Source organism: Adelges cooleyi, unplaced genomic scaffold, assembly GCF_023614345.1.
Source record: "Adelges cooleyi isolate 19-005CV unplaced genomic scaffold, UGA_ACOO_1.1 ACOO_flye_CR_arks_rails_tigmint_CR_PRNA_21, whole genome shotgun sequence".
Lineage (NCBI taxonomy): Eukaryota > Metazoa > Arthropoda > Insecta > Hemiptera > Adelgidae > Adelges > Adelges cooleyi.
This window is the reverse complement of record NW_026095871.1, coordinates 5,307,439-5,327,211: the sequence shown is the minus strand read 5'-3', so window position 1 is coordinate 5,327,211 and position 19,773 is coordinate 5,307,439. Positions and strand designations below refer to the sequence as shown.

Genomic DNA, 19,773 nt, shown 5'->3' with positions numbered 1-19,773 from the left:
ATAAGTCAGAATGTTACAAAGCTATCTCTAATCAAATAACTAGTTGTGTGAAAAATATAATTATTATTATTAACATTATTACACGAGGCTAATACCCTGTTAATAGGAGAGTGGAGAGGGGGGATAACTATCGTGTGTTCTACGTTCAGAGAAAAAAATTGGCTTTAAAATTTAAATGTGGTAAGCCCTGTTATGTGTCAGCTGAAAAGGTGAACATTTAACATAATTTTTGCAGCACTACGCATTCCAAAAAAATTAGGTATTATTAAAATGTTAAGTGATTTCCAATAGTGATAATAAAATAGTAAATATAAAAAAGTGTCAGGCCTTGCAAACGATTGTTTATTAAAGAAATTGAGTTTAAATCAATATTTAGTTGGTCCTCAACAGCTATAGACAAAACAGACATGACAATTGTATGTTATCAAAGTAAATGGTTTTTGACCCTATAAAACAATCTGTTTGCACGCCGAATGTCGGAAACAGTCGAGGACTTATTTTATTATACTTTCTAATAATATGTATTCGACGGTATCATACAGAGTATATTATAAACTATAATATGATTGAAATGTTAAGCTCTATTATTATCTAGACATACTTTAACCAATATAAATAAAAAGTAATAGTATGGGAAGTGATTATTGGAAACGATGAATATTACATTAACAAAACGTATCACTATGCGAAATTAAAAACGTTTAATTTTAAAACAATTGTAATAATAATACGGTTAGGTTAGGTTCAGTAACATTACCGTCGTGCTGGGTTTATATACAAATACTTCCTTAAAATTTGACGAATCTTGACTTGAAACCATGAATGCGATAAAGCCACAACAACCAAACGAGAACGAGTGTTATAAATTTATGCGATTAACGCACATTTTGACTCTGTGCTTAGGATTGCCGTTCACACGTAAAAAATTAAACCCCAAGGACGAGCCCAACAAAGACTGTGATGTAGCAGGTAAAACCAACAATGGCACGTATTATACATAAATGTATAATATTGGTGTATTATACATTTTATAAATTTATAAAGTTATAAAATACAATATTACCATTTTTGAAAATACCATTTTGTAGTGATAACTGATGACGATGATATGATTACTTGCGCAGACATTTGGATGTGTTCTACAATAAACTAATAGGTTGACTAATAAACAAAAAAAATGGATTAAAAAAACAATCCCGTTTTAAATGGCACGTACACCCTGTTTTTGTTATTTGATTGTACCTATTACAATAGTAATTGTGCTTCGTTACATTAGCAATTGGCTAGCATACCTAGGTACTCTTGTATTCTAGTACTCCTGGCCACAGTACAAACAATTGTCCACACCCTAAGTTTATATAAAAAATATTGCTCGGTTATAAGTTAAGTATTCTTAAGAAAAAAACATAATAATTTATATGTATAATGCATGTAAATAAATGTACAACTTATTGGTGTAAAACCCGAGTTCATGTGATCTGACCTGACCTTAGCCGACCCGACCACTGTGGATAACATCAATACTCGCCTTGTTTGCATTCTGTTTTCAGGTTACAGATATTCGTTCGACAAACGGATGATACCGGTGTGGACAGCTTACTTGATGCTGAACTCTTTCATAACGTACTACAACTATAACAGAGGAATCGGTTACATAGGGGATTCGTTTAAGAAATGTTTCGCCGAATCTTATTGTTTCGCCGTGATCGAATTGGCCAACCGGAATATAGGGCCGACGGTTTTCTTGATAAGTGCAATGTTTTACGGTGGCAAGTACAAAGCCAGGTCTTTGGCCGGTACGGAACGGACACTGCGGTTCTTGAAGGAAACCAACGGCGGGGTGGAGTACGCCAAAAGACATTTGCCGGCGTTCAACAAGTTCTATTCGCTGGCAATAATATGCCTGTACTCGTCTTGTCTGATGATGTATTCGGTGAGTTCCAATCCGGCGGTGGTCGTTTTGTTCATACTGAACAACATGGTAATGCCGGCCATACTGTCGTTAGCTCAGTTCCAATACGGTGTGTTGCAAATGGGCTACAGGCGCATCAACGATCTGATAGAAAACCGGTCCGCAAACGACAATCCGAAATTCACAAAACTCTTGTTTGTACGGCTGACCGACAGATACACCGAACTCAGTCAACTCGTAGAAAACGTGAACAAATCTTACGTGCCCGAATTGCTCGTCCGGTGGCCGTACACCATCGCGAGGCTTGTGATGATCTTTTTGCGAATCACCGAGTATTCTTCTACATTAAGCGGACCGCATCCAATTGCAGCAAAACTGTTGACCACCGAACATGTAGTCGAAGTAATGTTGTTTGTTTTCCAAAACACATATTACTGCGCCGTAGGAACAAGACTTTCCAACGAGGTAAGTTTATCTATTGCCATTAGACAAGCTGTTATGTACATGTATTAATTTGTACATTTCATCACAACGGTGTCCAATAGAAATTAAAATACAGATAGGTATAACTCTGTTTATATTAAGCTGCCGCGTTGTCTCCAAACATGTTAAACATACGAGAACAGTACTGAGTGTATGTTGAACAAATAAAAATTACCTATTTAATAAAATTAATTCTACAACTTTGTGTTATATTCCATATCTTTCCTATACGTTTTACAGGCTAAAAGAACTTTGGAATGTTTGCAAAAATTTAAATTGCGAAATGAATTCAAAATGGACTTGGAAATTAAAAAAACAGTTAAGTAAAACATAAAATACCTTATTAACATTAGGTGTTACACATTTATGGAATATAATATAATTTTTTAGGTTCGGATATTTGGCATCCGAGCAAGTACACACAACGTTCGAGCTTCAGTGGGAGGTTTCATTATAACTGATATGAATTTTATAAGGACTGTAAGTAACCCATTGAAAACTACTACAAACAAAGTCATTATCAATTACTAAATTACATCTTCTTCTTTTTCTGGCCTTACAACTCAACAAAACAGCTTTGACTGCATTTAATTAATGCGAAATATGTCTTAAAGGCCACAAGTACTTGCCAAGTGTTTTGTTTAAACTTATACTTCTCTTCAATTAGTGTCTAATAATTGCAAGCTGGTCGACTGTTGATACTTCCTCTTGAGGAACCATTCTTCTGCCACTAGTTTTAGAATGGTCATAATAATAAAACTTTTCAGTAAAGATATTTCTCCAACTTTGTTTCAATTATCCGGCAGTCTTTCTTTATTCCATATCTTCTTGCATATCTTATATATTACTATGAGCTCCTCTCATCCATACTTGATAAATTCAGCCGGTACTCCGTCTGACCCAATTATTAAGGTTAGGTTATAGTCATTATCTTAGTCACATCCGAGGAATTACTCTGCTCTTTGATCTTCCCATTCCAAAACTGGTGTCTCCGATATCTCGCCATTCAATAATACTCTTTTCATTTGGGTACTTTCTGTTGTAAATCAAGTAGTACCCTATTATTCTCATGGCTAATTTTGGTTTAATATTGGGTTAAACAGTTAATATTGTTTGACTAAAAATACTAAATTACACAATTAAAATTTTTGTTTTTTTGGTTTAGGTATTCACTTGTGTCATAACATACACCTTACTTTTAATTCAATTTAGACGAGAAAAAGGCAGATCTAAGCCGTTGTATCACACCTAAGTAGAAGAAAACTTTTGCAGTTTTCTTTGCAGTAAAACGCGAAGAAAACACTATAAAATTCAAACTAAAATTGTGCAAATTCTTATTCAAATATTTTTTTTACAATTCAATCAAATAAAAAATGTGTTTTTTATATTTTTATATAGTTCGTAAATGTAGTATATATTATATTTATACAAAATTATGTTTAAAAAATCACTTGCAAACTATTAAAATAATATGTTTAAAAATTAGCAAGAAGTATAATTTTTTAATCGAAAAAAAATTGTTTTAAATACATTTTACTTGAATAATACTTCAAATTACTACAACGAAACATTACTTAACACATTAAGATGTACATAATATTAAAAATACAAAGAGAAACAAAATGTAGAAAAAAGAAAACGTACAAAGGAATTGCCTCATTGCTTATTCAGCTATCCTTTGAGTCACACATTCAATTTTCTTTTAGTTTTTTCAAATTATTTTGACGGGAGTTTCAATAAGACGCCACAATAACAGAATAAATACTAAAAAGGCGGTTTCAATATAATACCACTATGACCAAAGGGTAAGTAAGAAAAATATTTACATTTTTTTAGGGTGTTTTACTTGATTTAAAAAAGGGGAAGGAGTGAACTTTTTAAATGTTTGTCCAATGTGCAGGTACGATTTCTGGTCTATAGAGTTAGACGAATATAAAAAGATATCATTAGCCTAAGATAGAATATAGGATAGGGTAATTTTATTACAAGCTGCAATTTACAAAATTTTTCATAATGGTGTAAAATATCTATACATAAATGGCGTCAATATAATTTTTGATAAGATACTTACAACTAAAATATGACATACTTTTTGATTAAAAATCAAAAACCTCATTCTCTTAGACGATCAAAACACAGGATCATATATATATATATATATATACACTTATTACAGATTTAAATACATATTTAAATTTTAAGGGTATTTTCATTCCATACCGTACTGTACCAGATTTTGCATGTACCTACTATTTAATAATAATAAATAATAATAATATATAAATTGTACATTGCGATTCTAACTAATTATCTCGACATTATACCGGGTTAATTTGTCGTTCCTACACATCACTTACGTATGAACTAAAAGAATTAAAGTTGTTTCTTAAGAAAAAAACTACGATCAAAATTTAAGTACAAAAAATACAAATAGTAGTTACTAGTTAGAGCCAAAACTGCAGATTTAAAAAAAAATCATCGGTCAATTAATGGTCAATGGTAAACCCGTCGGCCAACCAGTGTAGCCAACATACTCATACTTTTGCGGGGCCCAAAGTTGATAACTGTTATCAATGATTGTAATGCACGCTTCCTAAAGCCGCCAGCCGCTTTTCATATTTTAATATTTTGATATTATCACAATACTTAATACTGTTTTCCGTTACTTGTATTTTACATTGTAAGTACTCATGCGAGCTTTTTAACTTTTAACGATGAGCGCTACGTTTTTATAAGCACTTAACCTAGCAGTGAAGGTAAACGGTTAAGTTAAGGTATTTATTATACATATATATATAAATATATACCTAATCGCTACAAATGTAATTTCTTCAAAAAATTATTGTACGAATTTTGCCTTCTCACAACATATATAGTTTACCAAGACGTAGGTAGGTTAAGTTTATTATAAACGTATTCTTATTCGGATAGTAACACAAGTGTAGTCTAACTAAAAAGTACTGTAATGTATTGCAATTTTATGACTGTGCTGTTTAGGGCCTGCTTAAAAATGAAAAAATAATTAAAAACTGTTCAATATTTCGTAAACAATAATTAATGAAATAAAAAGAATTACAATTCTGTTTTAGGATTGAAACAATTTACAGTTGTCACGATGGAGGAGTCATTTGATGATTTCGACACAGGTATGTGTTTATATTCTAATAGTAATCTCTGTTTAAAGAAGATTTTTACATTAAAAAAAAAAAAAAATACGTAAGATGATAATTATCTACTTGTTAGTAATTTATTGTGTAAAAAAAACCTGTTTAAAATTAGTGTTTGTTGACCGCCAGTAGATAAATTAATTTTATTATTTTTAGTTAAAAATGAATCTATAATGGACTATACTGATGATGTAACTAGATTGAAAATGAGAAAATCACAATTCAATTTGTCGGTTTCAATTACGCCTGGAGAACTTACTGCCATATTCGATAATTCTGTTGCGCAGCCCAAAAGCAGCTGTAAGCTATATTTGTGATAATTTTAACGACTTAATTTACTGACTTTAAAATAATTTGTTTTGTAGCCGAAAACGGTTTGTACAAGCAGTTTTTAAATGTTCTTCAAGCCTTTCGCGTGAGTTCACCTCTTCAACTACTAGAAATCCTTCAGTATTTTATCGACAACTGTATAGAAACCATATCCGTGTTGAAAGATCAAAATCAAGTACGAATGATTTTTCTTAAATTTGGCATTTTTTTTAAAAATAATTTACCTAACCTATATTATTAATAATATTTTCTTTGGTATCGTAGAATGTAGATTGGTTAGAACAAGAATTAAACACGTGGCGTTTATTATTAACACTGTTCCAAGTACAGCATTTAGAGCCGCCAGAGGGAGTGGATAAAGTAATAAGTGACCGTGATTTATCAGATGCTTTGTTCAAAGAAGATCAAAAGTTGAAAGGGGTAACTACTGATTATATGTATTTATTAACATTTTTGAAACTTGAATTTGCTTACTGATTTTTTATACCTATTGACCATAATGTGGATTAGAAAAAAATGTATAAATAAATATTTAACTTGCTATTAAATTATGTTAACATATTAGTTTCTATTTTGTCAGATTATTGTGTGTTATTACAAACAACTGGTTGTGAGTAAAATATTGTTGCCTGATTATAATTTTTTTTCACTATTTTTAACAGATACAAAGAATTGTCGATTGGTTAGAACACTGTGCCGCAGAAAGCATGGAAAACGAGTTTATGAGGGATGCGAAAAATTTTTCTGACGAAGAAGTTGCGTGGCCAAATACCTTGGGCCAACTTTTGGTATGTATTAATGTCAAATGACTAATGTATTAAATAATAACTATCATTATTTACTCTTATTTATATTTTATAACCGTTGTTAGTTAGTTCAGTTCAACGCTCAAATTTTCTTAGCATGGGCTGTTATATTTTAATGTTGTTATGACAACAAATCAATTTTTCCAATATGAATTTTATCTTAAATGTATGAAATCAATTAACATAGTAATTATTTACTTCAACTATAATTAAAATTTTTATTAACCCTGTTTTGTTGTGCCTAATATTTTGTTTCGTGTAGAAAAAACAATTAATATATCAAAGTTCCGGCGCATTGGTCACGCAGATAGATCCAGATGCGCCGAGCAGACAAAACCGATCAATTCACGATCTTGATCAGGTAATTCTAGTTTTGTATTTTTTTAATAATTATGTGGTCATTGTAAAAACCAATTATTGTTGAATATTTTGTTTTTTAGGTAGATGATGATCGACTATTAGCTCAAGTGTTTGCCGAAATTCGTTGCGGCAGGCTAGAAAAAGCGGAATTGTTGTGCTGCCGATACGGCCAGTACTGGAGATCCGCAATTATGGAAGGATGGCGGTTGTATCACGACCCATTTTACAAGCCTAGAGAAGAACAAGGCTCGTTAGACGTCCAAGTTCTTGGAAACCCAAATAGGTATAATCTAGTACTCCCAAACAAATTTGTTGTGATTGTACTCAACGTGTACACTTTTGGTTTCTAGAGACATTTGGAAATCGTGTGCGTGGAAAATTTCATCAGATCCCAAAAATTCAGCGTATTGGAGAGCTACGATCGGCATATTGTGTGGTAATATTGATGCGGTGTTGCCTGTTTGCGATCGATGGGAAGACATACTTTGGGCACATCTTCATACCATAGTTAATGTAACCGTGGAAAATCATATACAGACTAATAGGACTAATAGTTTCATAAGTCTTCCTGAAAAATATTGGGAGTACAAGTAGGTCGATAAAAATGTTAAATTGCAGGGCTGCTGCAACTCTGTCACATTTCTTACTCGGACAATATATTATTCGCTAATACTTAATCAGACAGTAAAAGAAATACAAAATCACTTTTATTTTTTAAGAAAAAAACCTAACCGCGAATTACATTTTTTTAAATAAATAAAAGTAACATTTTTATATTTTCAAACTGAAATTTACATTTTACTACTGTAAAACATCCTGTCATTAATTTGATTGGACATTAGTTTTATGTGAATTCTGGCTTAGAAACGTGTTCATTTTTATTATTAATTTTTCTATATCTTTTGCATAAAAAAAAACCATCACTCCTTACATCTTATTTTCAAGTGGCAGCCCTGTAAATGTTATTATACATCGAACAGCGTAGTCGTACATGCTTACCACTGGGCGTATCGAGTTTCATTTTTGTACACTATTTTAGAATGACCATGGATGATATAGTTGCTGAACTAAAGTCCAACGCTAAACTGGCTGTGCGTCAAGAAGCACATAAGCCTAAACGGCAAATACAACAGTACTTCATATCGAATCAATTCAGCGAACTGGTTGTGGCAATGGCCAACTGGGCTGAAAATAATTTCGAATCCGATCCTCAGTTCCTGAGACTTCTCGCCCATTTGGTTTTGGTCATACGATGGGCCGGTATACAGCACAACGAACAGCCGGCCAATTTGATTCTACAGAAATACATAGAGGTATGTATACTTAATTGATTTGTTTCACTTTACACAAATCATTTAATTTTTATCTGTTTAGATTTTGATCCCAATGAACGATCCAACTTTGGTTGCGTACTACACGTCGCAGCTTCAACAACCGTCTCAAATTGTTATATATTCTAGGTTTTTAGAAAAAATGAGTTCTCCCGAACAACGAAGCAAAGGGCTGTTGGCCGGTGAAAATTTTTTACTTCCAGTCGAAGAGGTCACTAAACGTATTGTGGAGACTGTGAGGTGCGTAGTGTTTTTACCGACTTAGGACTTGGCTTAGGTTGAGTTTATCGATTGTAACATATTTTAGAAACCGATTGACCAAAATCACTACTGGAGTAGACGTGTTCACCGAAGTAACCAACGACGACTACGAATTGATTTCAGCACTAGACTGGATAATATATTATCCTCAACAAGTCGAAGAAGCGTTTGTTCAAATAAACGCAGTTGTGCGCAATTTCGTCGCGCAAGGAAAGATTCAGGCAGCTCGTATGGCTTTTAATAAAGTATGTGTTCCAAACTGCTGTTATAACTGATGAAACTTGAACTGTTTAAAATTAATTTTAAAAACAATACAGATCCAGCAAAAAGAAATTAAAGGACTGTTAAATTCTGCAGAAATGGACGTCAACAAGCTTTTAGACTTGAATGTATCGTTGCCGGGAAAAGTCAAATCGTTATTTTCTGAATACTTAGCATACAAAAGTTATTTGGTAACAATAAATTAATTTTTATTTTAACGAAATTCAGTAATACCGCATTATCGACTTATTCATAAACAAAGCTCGTTGTTGTTTGCTTAGGACGCCGAAGAAGGTTTTGCTGACTGGTTCCACGAATACCATCAGACTAAACCTACTGAGCCCGCAAAACTTCCTGACAACGTCGAGTACTCTAAGAAATTAGTCTATGATCACAATATGGATGTTTATCAATCGGCATTGATCAATTGGAGACAAAGCGTAGCCAGTTCGTCACAAGTATGAATATATTATATTTATCACATGTATAGTTATACTCGTATTTTGTAATAAAAACAATTTTTTGTTATGCTTCTTAGATTGTTGTCGAGCAATTATTTAATTTGTTGTTTTTCCCTGGCGGGTGGCTAATCGACCACGACAATGACGATAAAAATCGCCACGAACACTTTGAACTGTTACGAACCATTTGTATTCCAAAGGTAAGGGTCGACGACGGTAACAACAAGACACATCTTGTTAAAACTTGCATTGATTGATATTTAAATTGCCGTTTCAGATATTTCTGCTTTTGCACACCGTGTTACACAGTGCCGAGAAATATATCGATTGTGTAAAATTAGCCAGTCACATAACTGACGAGACACATTCATTTTACAAAGTGAGTTAGCTCTATAAAAAAAAAAAAGAACTATTATTACTTATAATTTTTTTTTTCCCCAGTTATTCACTCAAGCAGATCTTAAAAAATTGTTTGCCAAAATCTCCGAATCGTCTATTTGTTTAATGGAGACTTCGGGCCAACGCCTAGATCCTTGGGGTACCTTGATAGAATAAAATTTTAAGTACAATTTATACTAAGTTTAGATATTAAGTTTCATACGAGTAAAATAAAATAAATGTCTAATAAAAAAAAAAACATTTTTTAGCGTATTTTTTTTAATTTTAATTTTTTTTATCAATAATTAACAATTATATATTTACACGTCCATTTTTAAAATTCACCATAGCCTTTGATATCATTTAAATTGCTACCAAAGAATAACAGTCTGCCGTGCTTGGCCACAAACATTGTTTTATCGTTGACAAACTTGGAGACTCCTTGATGTTTTGCTTTGTCGGAGAGCATTTTGTTTTTTTGCACTTCGAATTCTTGGATGAAATTTTCGTCATCCGGATTTAAATTTGTAGATTTGCTATCGGACACTGAATCGTCGATGGAGGGCTTTGTTGCTTCGGGCGTAGCGACATGAGTGGGCGCCACTGTCGTCTTGGGATCTTTTTTCACGCTTCCGATAAATTCTTTTATTTGTTCTTCAAATTGAGCAGGTGTTTCCCCCTTACAGTATTTTTTACCCGCAGAACTATTTTCTACAATTAAATCGACTAAAGTCTGATACTTATGCGTCAGGTCTGTGTTTTCTAAAACGGGCTCCACATTTTTTTCTGAAACAATGTTATTGCAACAACTATCTTCAGATTTTATTTCTGTATTTTTCACTTTATCGTCATTTTTGTCAGATAAGTTTGTTTCGTTCTCCGAATGAACTTCGTCTTTGACTTTTGACTTGCTTTTCTTTTTTTTATTAATAACTTGAGCGTTTTCTTCAAGTTTTTTTTCGGACGGATTGAGTTCACAATCCGTAATACATTTACTTTTCTTTTTACTCAACTGATCGCTTTCTTCGAGACTCGCGTTTGTTTCGTTTTTTATTACAATTTGATTTTGGTGTTCTTGATTGACAATACCGTTAATTTTTTTGCTGCTCTTCTTTTTCTTTTTGCTATCTGATTTCAAATTTGACGTGTCTAATGTTATCATTTCGTCAACATCACTATCAAGTGATTTTTCTAATTCACTTTTATTACTTGAAGACAAGTCATGGTTGTCACTTGTTTTATCGGTTTGAATTTTGCTGTCAATAAAATCGTCATTAGATGGTATCAGCTTCTTATTTTTTTTGCTGTTCTTTTTTTTTTTTCTTCTCTCCGCCTTGGAATTTGATTCTTCCAAGACTAATTCATTCGTATTTTGATCGAGCGTTTGTTCTAACTTCCTTTTTTTACCAAAAGGAGAATCTTGCTCGTTTGTATCTAATATTTCTACTTCATTTTCCCCAGTCGATTTGGATTTCAGTTTTTTTCTCTTGGAAATAACATTTTGGCTTTCGTCTTCATCATTTTCTTCTTCGGTAACCATGTCTGGACTTGTCGTTTCATCAACAACATAAGTCTCATTTTCACTCGGATTCAAGTTTTTGCTCTTCCGTTTTGTTTTGAAGTAATCATTCATATTTAAAGACGTCGACGGTTCTGTGTCTTTTATGCCTTTACCCAAAATGCAAGCCAACTCCTCGCTTTTGTATTTTGTTAAATCTTTACCTCTTGTAAATTTGTGATAGCTAAAACGAAAAATTATAACCCAAATAAATTTAACTTGTATCGCAAACAAATATTTCAAGTGCACTCACTGAACTCTTGATCTGGAATTTAAAGAATTTTCCATTAGAGATTTTTTTGAGGCCACATCGTGTTTGCAATCGGACGTTACGTGTTCATCGTCAATATTTTGTGTTAACTGAGCTAACAGACGTGCATAGTCGTCGCCCGCTTTAAACCAATCGTCAGCGTTGTGCGCTACAAAACCAAGCCCTAAAATGAAAAAAATATGTATATATATTAGATTTGAGTACAACAAAAATTGATGAAAAATATAACCTAGTAGTTTTTGTAATGGGCATTGAAAAGATTGTTATCAATTTACCTGTTGGAGTCACTTTATGTAGGACTTTAATATTTTCTGAGATCCCTTGATTGTTTTTGCCGAGACCCAAACCTTTAGACCAGCCCATTTTTTCCAACATTTTTTGACCAAACTTGGAGTCATCTGTAAATTAAAATAATACTATTTTTCAAAAATTTTGGTTTTAACTTGAAACCTACGAAACTAGCTATATGCCATAAGTCAATAGGTAAGTTGGATAAAATGTATTATTATATAATATGTTTTATTGATACAGTATTAAGTATACAAATATGTTTTTTGCAGACCTAACAGAACATTAACTTTTGAACAATATCCAAATTTTTAGTTTTTATTTGTTTAAACAAGTTGGATAGCTGTATTTTTTTTTCTGGCCGTCTTTGTTCAGCATCAGGGTTGAAGTAAATGGTGAGATGCTTCAGAATAGCATAACAAAATTAAGTTAAAAAAAAAAATACATTATTTTTTGTTATATTAAAAAAATTCTCTAAAAATGCATACTTTTTATACAGAAAGCATTGTATACCCTTCGGTTTTTTATTATCTATTAATAAAAAATAGTTTTTACTTTTCTATTACAATTTAAATTATGATGTTTCTAAACTTTGTTCTACCATTGTTTATTTCTTACTCTTCTTACTGCTCTATTGCTCACTTTCTTATATTTCGGCATTATCCTTGTGTCTCCATCCTATTCTATTGTCAGCTCAAACTGTATCAGACCTGTTGTTACTGTTGGTAACAAATAACTCTTCTCTCTAGTTCATACATTTTCATTTAAGAAGTAATAATGATGTGTTACTTTAATGACTATGCTGATATGAACCCAACGACTTAATTACATATGATTTATTAAATGTATTTCTCCCAATGTGTAATCCTCTATTGGGCCATCTCTTCTAGCTACATACTACAGTTAGTTATTTTAGTTTAAAGTCTTTATTACCGTTGGTCCAATGATTCGGAGCCGACAAACTAATGCTGTGAATAGGATTTTTCCGTCTTTTCCTCGACTCCGCCAACATTTCGCAAGCGATAGGTGGGTACTAGACGGGAGAAACGATTGAACAAGTCACCAAACTCAAAAAATGTTTGTAAAAAAATTAAAACGTTTGTAATTAATCGTGTACACCACACTACATGTGCGGTAATGATAATATTTTGGGTGTATCGTTCTTATCAGTCACATTATCACACAACCAGCGTTTACTGATAACGCAATATGATATCATTATCGTAGCAAGCGTTCTATTCTCTTTGCATAAAATATCACACTGGCTGCACTGTATAGCAGTCTATAATCTCCTAGAGCGGTGTGTTCGGTGATGTTGTCACTGTACACAATCCCTCCACTAAAATTACTTCCCCGGCCTGTTGACCCGCGTCCGCTTTCTTTCACGTTGACTTGTTTGGATCGTCCGTTTTCCGAGTTCGGAAAAGTTCTTGTTTAAGTAATTAACACCACAACGGATAATCTTATACTGTAAGTATTGACCGAACAAGTAATTTGACTAGTGTTCTACTTATCCATAACCAAATTTTACTACCTTCGAGTAGGAAAACGCAGGAAAGTTCACATGGCTAACCTCAAATTTCTACTGAATTTTGTCCGAGTTGAACGATTTGAGTTCCGAGTTAAACCTTTTTCTAGACTTAAATGTTCATTTAACATCGTCCTGACCGAACCTAATTTGTTGGCATTTAACTTACAATAAGTCGTACGATAAGTAACATAAAATTTAAACCTGCTGAAAGTCTTTCAATTCGAATTTTTATCTCTGTTCAACATTGATTGTCTACTATAATTAAAATTTAAACGACGATTTCCTTTTTAACTACCTAATTTAAAATTGTCTTATTAGAGTAAGGATTATTTGTGCAAATTATTTTCTAAATATTGGTGTAGTCCATGCTCTATTTTGATAGCAACTTGGGAAAATGTCTAGTGTCATATGTTTTCATTAGATTTACTTAAATGTAACAAAATTACTCTTGCTTACCAATATTACACTTAATTAATTGCACGTTAAACAAATTATCTTAGATTATAAAATGTGAATATTAGTATAGCTGTTCAGGTTATTTGCTTCATCGGCGTTAGCCATGAGGCGTTTTCCATATTGTTCAGCTAATTTTTGTTCTGGATCTCCAATTGATATTTGTTATTTTTCAGACAACAATGGCCGATGAAGACTGGGGAGACGTACAAGTAGTAGGCAATGTTGACTCGGCTCCTTTACAGGTGGCTGCCGATTTGCCTGAAGTGAAATTGTTCGGTAGATGGAGCTGCGACGATGTAGAAGTGTCTGACATGTCCTTGCAAGTAAGTCACGTTTGTAACAAATTGTTACGATAATAGTTTATTCATACTATGTATTTGTCATATGCAGGATTATATCGCCGTTAAAGAGAAGTATGCCAAATACGTACCTCACTCGGCTGGTCGGTACGCGGCTAAACGTTTTCGCAAGGCTCAGTGTCCTATCGTTGAGCGTTTAACTAATTCTTTGATGATGCACGGACGCAACAACGGAAAAAAATTAATGGCTGTTCGAATTGTTAAGCATTCTTTCGAGATTATCTATTTGTTAACTGGTGAAAACCCATTGCAAGTGCTCGTTAAAGCCATTATTAACAGTGGACCCAGAGAAGACTCCACCCGTATTGGTAGGGCCGGTACTGTCAGACGTCAAGCCGTCGATGTTTCTCCGCTCAGGCGAGTCAACCAAGCTATTTGGTTGCTTTGCACAGGATCTCGCGAAGCCGCCTTCAGAAATATCAAGACCATCGCTGAATGTTTAGCTGATGAGCTTATTAATGCTGCTAAGGTTAGATTTTATTATTTTTAACTGTATAAAAATTATTTATTAATTTTTTTTCGTATTATAATTAGGGATCGTCAAACTCTTACGCCATCAAGAAAAAGGACGAATTGGAACGTGTTGCAAAATCTAACCGTTAATTTCCATCTTATTATTACATTTATTTTAAATATACTATTGTATATTTAAAACCAAAAAAAAAAAATAGTTACTTTTTTTTTACAAAAGAACCTAAGTTTTTTGTTCATTCCTATGGCCTGTGTGAGTGTGTAATATGCAATAGTTGTTTTCTATTTCGTTTAGACTTATGTACTGTTGAAATTAAAATTTTAGTAGGTAGTTTAAAAGCAGATAAAAATTAAGGTAATTAAAAATGTCCAGTTTGGAAACGTTACTTAAAACGTAATCTTATCTAAATTATTATTTGGTGCCAATTAAGTAATAAATCTTGAGTCAATTTTTTTCATAACTTATTAAATTACAGTTTAAAACAAAATGATTGTATTCCATAAAAACATTTTTTTAAACTGTTTAAAACGTAAAATAGAGTCGTTTTATTTATTAAATAAATATTTAAAACAAAAAGTACCAGCCAAACAACACTTTTTATTTTTCGGTAAGTTTTAAGTAATTCAGAAAAGTATTGTCCATGTATTAGAAAACTGGTTTAGATAAATTTTTCAATTTAAATATTTATTTAACTTTAAGAAGTTGATATAAAATATAAGAAAGAATATAAAGCGAACTGACTGATGTACAAGTGGCTTAAAGGTACTAAAATAGGACTGTAGTTCTATAAAATGTAAAAAAATAATGATTGTTCCATGCTAGGTTTTTAAACAATTTAATTATTCACATAAAAATGGCTATGATATCATTTGTTGTATCCCCGTTCTTTGAGACAAATTTAGTCAACTAATAAAACTTATACTGTAGCTAATGAAAGTTCAGAGGATTCGTATTAAAAAAGTATATATAAATGTGACTTGGAGCAGTATTTAATTTTGTGGTGCAAACGGAAGCTACTGGAAATTATGTCGACAGCTACTAAAATGTTATTTGGTGTAAGCAAATGTATTTTGGAAGAATAGAACAATGTATAGTAAGTCGTCTTCTGTTCACTTAAATGTTAGAGTCACGGAAAACAATATTCTCCGATATTTCCGTTTATTAATATAACAAAATAAAACTGATACATTTTTGTTTTCTTTCGCAGACTAATATTTAGTTTTAATCTGGAGAAAAAAAGAAAAAATGTAAATACACAATATTAGATTTATTTTTGTCAAAAATACATTTTTTCTTTCAAAACGGTATCTTAACAAGATTTTATAGACTTTCAAATTTTGATATATAATTTTCAAACAGATTATAATTAATACATTACAATATTTATATAATTTAATACAATACGTAGTGTATGTACAAATAATTATGTTTTTCGTTTCAAGAATAAAACATAATTAAATAATTGTAATTATATTTCTATTCTAAATTTTAAAAAAAAGGACAAATTCTTAAGTAGTAGCAATTGGTAACGTCGTAATAAAAAGGGTAATTAACAAATCTATTAAAAATTTAAACTCAACCAGCAACGTCTTCAACTGTAGTTTTCTGAGATCGACAATTATTGTCTGTTGAATCATTCGGTTTTGTCGTTTGAGTTTGCTTTTCGTGAAATTCCTGAAATTGGTCATTTTAAATATTTTAACAACTTAAATTTTCAGGTGCTTACCTGAAAACACGGTACTAAACACAGGTTAATGTTGCATTCGGGACAATGGTATTTGGTTTTCCGTCTCAAAAACCTTCCTCTTGTATCGATTGTATTCCAACAGAAACTGCAGCCGAGCGCAGGTCCGGAACGCAACAACGGACAGTGATCGGAACGAGTTGATCCGTTGAACGTATCGTCTGTGTTGGTCTAACGTGAATATTAAACCGTACAATTTCTATACATTTAACTAATTTAATAATATTTTTAAAGTAACATTTACTTGAGCCGAAGACGTAGATAGATCTTCAGTCAGGTATCCCCTGGTCATAGGAATGGATTCGGTAGGTTGCGAATGTTGTTTGACTATTGTTGGCTTAGGAACAGATAACGTATTGGTCGAGGATGGGTTAGGTTCGGAACTTTGCCTTTCCAGAACTCGGATTACAGGTTCAGTTTCATCGTTTGGTTCGTTTTTAATTAGCTGACTCATTTCCACTTTGATCTCGTAATCGTTAACCTTTAAATTGGGCTGCCGTACGAGCGTTCTAATTCGTTTACTAGCTATAAAAAAATACATATACGAGAAACATTATTATTATAAACAAAGACTATCTAAAACACTAAAACACATTTGACAAACAACACAAGAGCGTTATAAAATATATATTAATGTCCGTTTATTTAAAAATATCTTATTAAATACATCAAAATTACAGTAATTTTAATATTCATAATAAATAAATAAACTATCCTATAGATTTTAAAGACTACAGTAATAATGCATAGTAAATTATAGTTAATTAAGTGTGGTTTTCAGCAGGAAATATAGAAGGTGCCGGTGAAGAATAATAGCAAGGGTTGATGACGGTCAGCGGTTGCGTGTACATTTGTGAAATATAGGCAGGGTGGTCCACGGTTGTCGTTTGGGTTGAAGTGGAAGGTTCGTACAATGGCGCTTGGTATACATGTTCAGATGATTGTCCGTTGATTGACACCGGTGACGGCGCAGTTGTTTGAATAGAAGACGACGACGATTGACCTTTTCGATGAACGGGATAGCCTTTTTTTTTATACTCCAGCCATAAGGTACGATTATTGATACCGTATTCTTGGGCTGCACGACAAAATCCCATACGACCTGCGCGTACGGCTTCTAGAGCTTCTTTAAACCGATCGCTGTCACGAATGCCCGGTTCGCGTTTTTTGCGAATTTTATTTTCTTGTTTATAAGGCGTTTTGGCTTTGGGTATGGCATAGATGCTGTGAGGCGGGCAATCGGGGAGCTGCTCCAAAAACGACCAACCTGTTAGCAAATGTTCAATTTGTAATCAAATTTTCTAACAACTTATAAAAATAGAAAAATTAAGAAACACAGAAATAAAATGAAGAGATAAATAAAAAGTAAATATAAGGAAATTTAAAATAATTGAATTAAGCGGCTTTCATACTGAGCATTTACAGGTTGAACGTTTTTGAAACTATTCACTCGCATCTACCGTTTCACACTATTCGTGTGGACGATAATAGTCGACAAATAGGCAATAATCCTATTAATCCATACAAATGAACATGCTTTTTTTTTTGTTTTATTTTGATATTATGCACACTCAGTATTAAAAAACGTATGATTTTTAAACAATAATGCTAACTAAATACAAAGTGAATTCAAGACTTGAACAAGAATGCTAAAAGTAATATATTCAATAGCTTAACAACTACCAATTCTTTACGAACATACCTTCAGGCGGTTTTTGATTGATGTTTTCTGATGACGAGTGCTTGGGAACACCACCAGCACTACTGTGAATTAATTTTGATGTTTCCTGTCCGTGTAGTACAGGCTGAGAACTCTATAAAACAGATAAAAAAATTTTAGACAAATAAAAAAAATGAAGAAAAAAACATGCAATGTTGCATACAATTGCTAAGTTATTTTGTTCAGTCTTAACCGAGTTGTCTTCCATAGAACTGTTGTTATCAGATTTATCACTTGACGTTCTCATGTGCATCTTTTTACGTTTAGCTGACGGCGATAACAAACTGTATTCGGTCTCCATGGGTTGAGGTGTAGCGAGCAGATTAGATTTTTCCGCAAGCCCTTTGATTTGTAAACTTTCCGCCGCCTACAAATTCCGCAAAATAATTCAATATACAAAATAATTTACTAATCAATAAAATAAAAAATAATTAAAAAACAACAAAACGTACTTTTAAAATTACTGGTAATTGATCTTGTGAAATATTTACTTCTCCGTAATACATAAACTCAATAAGAATCTTCAAATGGTTGTATGACATATCTTTAATTATGATTATCGGATGTTGGCACGGCGTTTCATTAAATAACATCTATTTCAAATTAAAAAAAATACATAAAATTAAACAGTTGTTTTCAAAACAAAATCTATGTATTGTAGTGGCGATTTTTCTATTTATGACGTCCTAGATTAAATATAAGATATGAAATTGAATTATAACTATTTTTCCCATCTAAAAATTCGCTCTAAAAACGCCGAATAAAATTTAAAACTACAGTCATTAAAAAAATATAATTCAGGAAAGAACAAAAAATTGTAGGTATTCGTTGATTTAAAAAAAAAATACTACCTAAATATCTTAAATTTAATTTATAATATCTCAACTTTTTCGGGTTTTACACATTCATAGTTGTTTTTTTGCTAACTACATCGTCTTAACTAAGCCCAAGCGATTTAATAGGCTTTGTTGCGTCCTATAGATTCCACGAGCTTGCAGAAACGAATAGGGTTACTTTACAGCCGTTACACTGTGGAGGGACATACTTGAAAGTAGCTACTGCACGCCGATAGCACGACTTTGTGAACTTGAATTTTGCGTCCCTCCGCCGCTATGGTAGCGTCCACAAACATTTCGCTGTTCAACAGACCGGTCATGACGTTGACCAGGTTCGGTTGGTGGTTGTTCCATCGCAAACAAAACCTCTGGTCAGCCATTTGCGCCTTAGACAAAAACCGTACCATATTACTTGGTATGCACATAATAACAACATTTCAATGACTCTGTCCGAACCGTAGGCCAAGATTAATAATATATCATAATATTACATGTTTATATTGTTATATTAATTATATAATTATTATATTAACCTGTAGTATTAATCGTGTAATAAAACAAACACAGTTCAGCAGGCCGGACGAACCCTTAGTAAGTTCCGAGTTTGCCCTGAATTGTTATTTGTCTACGCTAATGAATAACTTTTTATATTATTTATAAATAAACAATTATTATTATAAATTATTCTGATAATCACGGGCCGTGACGTCAATCGATATGAATATTTTCACGTTGGCCGCACTGCGGTCGGCCGCTACCGCGTCGGCGGCCGCACTGTACGAAAAATG

At 32.6% G+C, this 19,773-nt stretch overlaps 5 protein-coding genes across 11 annotated transcripts; 3 read left to right on the top strand and 2 right to left on the bottom strand.

Annotated features, from left to right (window-relative positions):
* The first annotated feature begins 818 nt into the window (after nt 1-818).
* On the top strand, nt 819-3,825 carry LOC126834899 (uncharacterized). Its single transcript, XM_050567112.1, has 5 exons — nt 819-969; nt 1,551-2,377; nt 2,636-2,713; nt 2,786-2,875; nt 3,561-3,825. Exons 1-5 carry the CDS (start codon nt 819-821, stop codon nt 3,645-3,647), a joined length of 1,233 nt encoding a protein of 410 aa, XP_050423069.1. The 3' UTR covers nt 3,648-3,825.
* Nucleotides 3,826-4,087: 262 nt separating this feature from the next.
* LOC126835022 (nuclear pore complex protein Nup107) lies at nt 4,088-10,010 on the top strand. Of its 5 annotated transcripts, none has more exons than XM_050567306.1 (17): nt 4,088-4,200; nt 5,485-5,541; nt 5,719-5,862; nt 5,928-6,067; nt 6,157-6,312; nt 6,555-6,680; nt 6,961-7,059; nt 7,139-7,341; nt 7,409-7,648; nt 8,098-8,371; nt 8,433-8,629; nt 8,697-8,895; nt 8,968-9,102; nt 9,193-9,369; nt 9,450-9,572; nt 9,650-9,751; nt 9,814-10,010. In XM_050567306.1, exons 2-17 carry the CDS (start codon nt 5,511-5,513, stop codon nt 9,925-9,927), a joined length of 2,460 nt encoding a protein of 819 aa, XP_050423263.1. In that variant the 5' UTR covers nt 4,088-4,200; nt 5,485-5,510; the 3' UTR covers nt 9,928-10,010. The 5 variants fall into 5 exon arrangements, with proteins under 5 accessions (XP_050423263.1, XP_050423261.1, XP_050423259.1 ...); XM_050567304.1 differs by lacking the exon at nt 4,088-4,200 and adding an exon at nt 4,993-5,151; XM_050567302.1 differs by lacking the exon at nt 4,088-4,200 and adding an exon at nt 4,993-5,169.
* LOC126835023 (PIN2/TERF1-interacting telomerase inhibitor 1-like) lies at nt 10,009-13,020 on the bottom strand. The gene is made up of 4 exons (XM_050567307.1): nt 12,801-13,020; nt 11,855-11,977; nt 11,562-11,742; nt 10,009-11,492 (listed from the first exon to the last, which is right to left on the bottom strand). The coding sequence occupies exons 1-4, from the start codon at nt 12,877-12,879 to the stop codon at nt 10,085-10,087; spliced, it is 1,791 nt and encodes a 596-aa protein (XP_050423264.1). The 5' UTR covers nt 12,880-13,020; the 3' UTR covers nt 10,009-10,084.
* A 174-nt stretch (nt 13,021-13,194) lies between these two features.
* Nucleotides 13,195-14,824, top strand: LOC126835024 (40S ribosomal protein S5). 2 transcript variants are annotated; one of them, XM_050567308.1, is made up of 4 exons: nt 13,195-13,337; nt 14,028-14,177; nt 14,245-14,682; nt 14,748-14,824. In XM_050567308.1, exons 2-4 carry the CDS (start codon nt 14,034-14,036, stop codon nt 14,814-14,816), a joined length of 651 nt encoding a protein of 216 aa, XP_050423265.1. In that variant the 5' UTR covers nt 13,195-13,337; nt 14,028-14,033; the 3' UTR covers nt 14,817-14,824. The 2 variants fall into 2 exon arrangements, with proteins under 2 accessions (XP_050423265.1, XP_050423267.1); XM_050567310.1 differs by lacking the exon at nt 13,195-13,337 and adding an exon at nt 13,512-13,717.
* Nucleotides 14,825-16,084: 1,260 nt separating this feature from the next.
* On the bottom strand, nt 16,085-19,660 carry LOC126834307 (longitudinals lacking protein, isoforms H/M/V-like). Of its 2 annotated transcripts, XM_050566128.1 has the most exons (8): nt 19,519-19,660; nt 19,195-19,371; nt 18,602-18,742; nt 18,313-18,516; nt 18,132-18,243; nt 16,674-16,954; nt 16,412-16,600; nt 16,085-16,359 (listed from the first exon to the last, which is right to left on the bottom strand). In XM_050566128.1, exons 2-8 carry the CDS (start codon nt 19,363-19,365, stop codon nt 16,261-16,263), a joined length of 1,197 nt encoding a protein of 398 aa, XP_050422085.1. In that variant the 5' UTR covers nt 19,366-19,371; nt 19,519-19,660; the 3' UTR covers nt 16,085-16,260. The 2 variants fall into 2 exon arrangements, with proteins under 2 accessions (XP_050422085.1, XP_050422086.1); XM_050566129.1 differs by lacking the exons at nt 16,085-16,359; nt 16,412-16,600; nt 16,674-16,954 and adding an exon at nt 17,046-17,696.
* Nucleotides 19,661-19,773: the final 113 nt, after the last annotated feature.